Source organism: Carlito syrichta, unplaced genomic scaffold, assembly GCF_000164805.1.
Source record: "Carlito syrichta isolate Samal-C Ts95f unplaced genomic scaffold, Tarsius_syrichta-2.0.1 Scaffold314854, whole genome shotgun sequence".
Lineage (NCBI taxonomy): Eukaryota > Metazoa > Chordata > Mammalia > Primates > Tarsiidae > Carlito > Carlito syrichta.
The window spans coordinates 277369-283181 of record NW_007258950.1 but is presented as its reverse complement, the minus strand read 5'-3'; the positions used below and the strand labels follow the sequence as shown (position 1 = coordinate 283181).

Genomic DNA, 5813 nt, shown 5'->3' with positions numbered 1-5813 from the left:
ACCCCTGCACTTAGCACTCATTCAGTCATTTCCCACAAAGGCTTGATTGTAGACAAACTTGTTCCTATGTCCACACCAGCAGCTGAGTACTTCAGGTCAGTACAGACCATTTAGGTTACTAAAACCTCCCACCTTTGGGATTCTTCAATATAGTACCTTCCACCGAACCTCCCACCCCCAATTACTAAACAAAAACTCATGTAACTGCCTCCTCAATTAACTTTTTAAGATTTTTTTTAAACTCTTCCAATTGAAAATTTTTTATGAAAGAGATTTTTTAAAATACATACTTGAGATTTCCTAACTCCAGCTTTCAAAATTCAAGCTATTTATTTTCATCAATATATTTCAGGGGCTCTACTTTTATCTTGATCTAGTGGATGAACCTTCTATCCAAAAATATTACAGTTCACAATTTACTAATGTCAAGAATTTCTTTTTATACAATAAGTGCTGGCCCTTCTCCAGTGGCACAATCATAGCTCACTGCAACCTCAAATTCCTGGGCTCAAGCAACCTTTCCTCCTCACCCCCCAAGTAGCTGGGACTACAGGCCCCCCCCCCCCCCCCTAGCTTTTTTTTTTTTTTTTAAAGAGATGAGGTCTCACTAAGTTGCCCAGGCTAGTCTCGAACTCCTGACTCAAGAGATTCTTCCACCTCAGCCTCCCAAGTCACTGTACCCAACTATTTGCCCCTTTTTATCAATTCTGCCAAGTTGGGAATTCTGTGAAACCAGTTCACTTTAAAAAGTAAGTTAAAGAGTCAGCCTTGAGGGGGTAAAATATTGCTGGCAGAAGTAAAAAGTAATGATGAAATTCAACCTTGGCCAATTATTTGACAGAAAGACAAAGGTGGCTTGTGAAGACTACTTCAAGTATCGGCTACTGATTAAAAAGAAAAATACACCAACTTACCAACAACTGATGCTCCTCTTTCTGCAAAAGCCAGGGCATAGGCTCGGCCCAATCCTAACCAAAAACAAAATAATCAGAAAAGATAAGCACAATTTTTTTGGTCCACTCAACTCAGTCCCCATTTTAAAGCAATTTGGTGAGCAATTAGTTACACTATAATGGTAGAATCTTCCTTACTATTCTCAATCTATCCCACTCACTTTTGCATGCAGAGGTCACAAATTTTCTGCCTATTCTACCTACCATTCTACCTAGCTGTTAGGATTCTTTGAGATGGGTTCCACCATTTGATGCACTGGCATTAAATTTAGAATATGGAAGCAAGGCAGAAGCCACCTTACTGTGAGTTCTGGCCATTGATATTAAGAAGCTGATTTTCTTGAAACTTCCTAGGTATTAAGAAACAGTGGCTATAGAGGCAACTTCTTAATCTAGTTCCCTAATGCCTGGATGTCAGCTTCCATACTTCAGGTTCCCAGTGTCCACTGTCTACTTGGGCTGTGGCAGAGATCCAATGACAGCATCTTCTAATGGATCAATCCTCATATTGTTCCAGGACCTACCTAAAACTCAACTGCCTGTATTAAATCCTTTCTGCTTAAAATAACTAGTGGTTTTCTGTATCCTACACTGAACATGACTGTACAATCATCAAACATACAAAAAAAATTTAATTTGGACTCAAAGCAACAAGGTGTAAATTTATGTATCAAAAAAGAAAAACAGAGAGAGAGAGAGAGAGACATTTTATAGGCATAGAATATCTCAGAAGAATATATGAGACTGGCAATTAATGGTAATCTCTGGGGAACAGAACTGTGCAGCTAGCAACAAAGGGTGGAAGGCTTATTTCTGTATTGTTCAAATTTTTTAATGAGATTATCTTTTACATTTTAAGTTAATTGATATATTTCATTGATAAATGAGTAAATTTAATTAATAATTTCATTTATTATAAATTAGTTAATAAGTATGCATATAAATAACAAACTGAGATGGATAAAGCATCAGGCTCTTCCAAAAAGAACTCAAAATATAACGTTCTCCAAAACTACAAGATACCACCAAATAACTTATTTTAGAATTTAATCCACTCTGAATAGATACAAGAGAATGCAATCAGCTTATGAACAGCATGTACTCATAATTCACTATCATTTCACATAATCAATTTCGTGAGTTGTAATCAACATGTATTCAATAAAACAGAAGATAAACTTCAAAATGCATTGTTTTTACTATGTACTGTACCATGAAATGATTTCAAATACAGATGTTAAGTGTACCGGATCCTGGTGTAAAATGTACTGCAGACTGTGTGTAAGCAGGCTAACGGTGTTAAAATAAATGTCCCCTATCCTTGAGTGGCTTTCAGATATAGCCCCTGGGAAGGAAAGTCACGCTTAGTGATGGTAAAGATATTTCAGAATATAATCCCCGGACCTCATGCATGAAAATCATCCAGGAACTCTAAAAAAAAAGGTTTAAGACACCAAGGGCATCACATTATTACCAACAAAAGCCTAGTGTAAACAAAATGTTTTCCTAAAAAGAGAAGGTATGGGAATACCCATATATACGTCCATATGGGTATAACCAAATATAGCTATGTGCATAAAATACTTGGTTACCATTACTAAAAACATTTTCTGAAAGGCAGCATAAGAATCCATTTTATGAAATGAAAGGATATAGAAAGTGTCTGACTGACTTTTAATATATAATTCAAATAATTTATTCATTAGCGTCCTTCTAGGTATATGGTACTATCAGTGGAGAATGGTGCAACAAGTCAAGATCCCTGCACCCAGATAGTAGAGAGGTCAACCACTGTATAATTTCACTGTAGAACACCTATGTGAGTATAAATGGTTTAATTTTTGTTCTTTAAAATTTGGGTTATTTCATGTAACAAGTCTCCATCTTGCGTCTCCTGAAATAAAGGGAAGACCTGGCAACTTTCCCACCAGCTGGCTCCTTTCAGAAATGTCTCCACTGTTCAGTTCCCCAGTGTTCCCACTCCACTCCCGTTCTATTCCTCTGTCATTTGCCTGCCCTGTAGGCACTGGAGTTTGCAACCCTTGCCAGGACAAGACTCCTGTGGACTTCGAGCACAGTGCGTGACTTTCTAAGCACACAAACTCCAACGAGGAGGGCACTTATCAGATGCTCTGTACAAATGAAAATCAACCCACAGAGGGAAACAAACACCGAATGACGGGCTTTTCAGAGGCGAGGGCCTGACAACTCTACACCTCGGTGGAGGATGGGGGGTCATTCCAGCTTTCACCACCCCCACACCCCACCCCCAGCTTTTCAGTCCTTTAAGACTTGACAAAGGCCTAAGAGAGTGAACTGCAGGAAGAGCTGCGCCCGATGCCCACAGCTAAGCGTCACGAGGAACTTTCACCCAGTTTTGCAGTCAGCAGCACAGCCCGACCCCTCCACTCCCGCAAGACCCAGGGCTTGGGCAAGCCCCCGTAGGGACAAGCCGGCTGCGCCCTCCTGAGTGATCGGGTGTCTCCGCAGATTCCGCGCCCCAAGACCCGCCGTTCCTCTCACCACCGCCACCACCCGGTCCCCTTACCACCACCACCCGGTCCAGCCGCTCGCGCCTCAAAACTGCTGGTGACCAGCGCCCGCAGCCCCGGCGCGGGGAACCCAGCTGCGGCTGCGCGCGTGACCCTGGCCCGAACTGGGCCCTCCGACCTTCGCGTGCTCACCTCCCCCCGCGCCGGTGACCAGGACCACCCGCCCGTCGAACCTCAGCGGCGAGGCCATGAGTCCAGCCTGCAGCGACACACACACACACTCTCTCTCACACAAACACACACTGAAGCAAGCAGAGCGAGCCCCTGGGTTAAGCCTGCGGGACACAGGGAGGAGCCGGGAGCGGCGGGGGCAGGACGAGAGCCAGCGGCCCGTCAGTTTCTGGGAGGAAGGCCGGCGCCGGGTTCTCCAAGTGCGCCTGCGCGGGCTCCCTTGGCACCCTGGGAAATGCGGCCCGCGAGACTCCCCTCGCCGGGAGGAGCTGCCGCACCCGCTGGGCTTGCGAGGGCTGTTCTTGCGGCTGCGAGCTGTCGGAGCTGGGGACGCCAGCTGGCTGACCCCGCACCCTTTCACCTGTCGTTGCGTCATTCGCTCGACAAACACCTCCTAGGTGTAGGCGCTTACCTAGAGAAATAGCACGCATCCACTTTCCTTGAGTGGCTCTCAGTTACTCCCTGGGGAGTCACCCTCAGCGACGACGAAGGTAGCTCAGATGGTAATCGCTGCGCCTCCTGCGTGGAAATCTTCCGGGAACTGTCAAAATGCAGAGTCCTGGACCCCCACTGCTGACCTCCAAAACAGAATCTCGAGGAGACAAAAAAGTGTTGACAAGTTTCCTAAATGATCTTTACGTTTGTCTGTTGAGAACAGTTATAATGCGTCATTCGTTCATACATTTATGGAACACCTACTGGGTTTTGTCAAGGTCGTCCGAAACTACTTCAAAGTCAGTACCAGTGCAGCATAAGACTTGTGACAAATGTTTGTACCTATGCTAATAGTCAAAATAACCAGACCCTATCGCCCCTGGGGGAAAGGAGGAAAAACTTTCTAGAGGAGGTAAAGTAGAAGGTCCTAGGGAATTGAGCTCTGCAGAGGAAGGAGGACATTACAGGCAGCAGACACACTAGCTAGGTTTGGGGAGGAAGAAAGTGAAGCCGCAGATGTAAGCAGAACCAGTCAGATCATGTTCAGGTATTTGAATTTACATACTTACACTGTGGAAAGATCCCTCTGTGCCATAACAGAGGGCTGGTTGGCAGCGAGCAAGAAGAACATATTAAAGACTTGGGGAAAATTATGGAGGCCAGAAGTAAGGCAGAGGAAATGCTGAAGAGAGAAAACTTTAAGATAAAAAAAGTATTTGGAAATGGAGCCAAGAGGTCTTTGTGATTAATTAGATGTGGATGTGAGATAAGAACAAGTGAAATAACCCCATATAACTGATTTGGGAATCTAGGTTAAGGTGGGTCTTTCAAAAATTAAAGTCAGAAATAGTGGAGAAGAGCAGCTTTTGGTGGGAATAAGGCCTCAGTTTTAGACAAACTGCATTTGGAAAGCCGAAGTGAAGCTACGGCTAGAGATGCCTAGCAAACAGCTGGAAGTTTGGTTTTCAATGCCCAGGCGTAGCAAGAAAATTATCTCTGTAACTCAAGACTAGATCTCCAAAGAACAAATCCATCCACTGACAACTAAACCAGCCCCTTGCTGTCTTAGCCATTTGTCCACATCTGCCTTATGACATTTGACTCCTAAATTCTGGTGCTCAGTGAAATCCAGGGAGACAAGCCCCAAGGGTGTGGGACCCAAAGATAAGAAAGCCTTGAGATAAGAGGTGCAGTCTGTCCAGGACCTCATCCCACTGGGAGCAGCTTCCAACTATGGAGCACAATGCTCCTTCTTGGTCCCAAAGCTACCCTGCCAGCACCCCACCCACCCTCTGCCATTTACAAAGGTGTGCCTACCTGTGCTGCTGTCCCTGATTTAGACCAATATGAACCTCTTTGCTTACTGGCCACAAGACAGGCCTCAGGCATTTCAAATGTAGGCCACTTGGAAGTAGGAGGTTCAAAGGTAAACCTGTACAACATTAAACTTTGAATTTGACTCCCCTACTGCCCACTGGAGAAGCTGATGAAGTCACAGCAACTAAGCAGAGCCAAACTTCCTCAGGCTAGATCCAAGAAGGAAGTGCATGACTATACATTGGCCTCTTTGCCCAGTTGTACTGTGGAACAAGTTCCCAGACTATGTGGCGGGATAGCTATTTTGATCCTGTATTTTAGTCTTTCTTGTTTAATCCTATAACCCTGCTCTTCTCTTTAAAGAAAGAAACAAAAAAGAGGTTGA

The 5813-nt window shown here is 44.5% G+C and overlaps 1 protein-coding gene across 1 annotated transcript in view; it reads right to left on the bottom strand.

Moving 5' to 3' along the window:
• Nucleotides 1-4052, bottom strand: part of LOC103274681 (peroxisomal multifunctional enzyme type 2-like) — a 52114-nt gene extending 48062 nt beyond the window's left edge. Inside the window, exons 1-2 of the mRNA XM_008072113.2 lie at nucleotides 3638-4052; nucleotides 915-968 (exon numbers count right to left, since the gene is read on the bottom strand). Coding sequence (XP_008070304.2) covers nucleotides 915-968; nucleotides 3638-4052 — 469 coding nt within the window. The remainder of the gene's footprint in view (nucleotides 1-914; nucleotides 969-3637) is intronic.
• Nucleotides 4053-5813: the final 1761 nt, after the last annotated feature.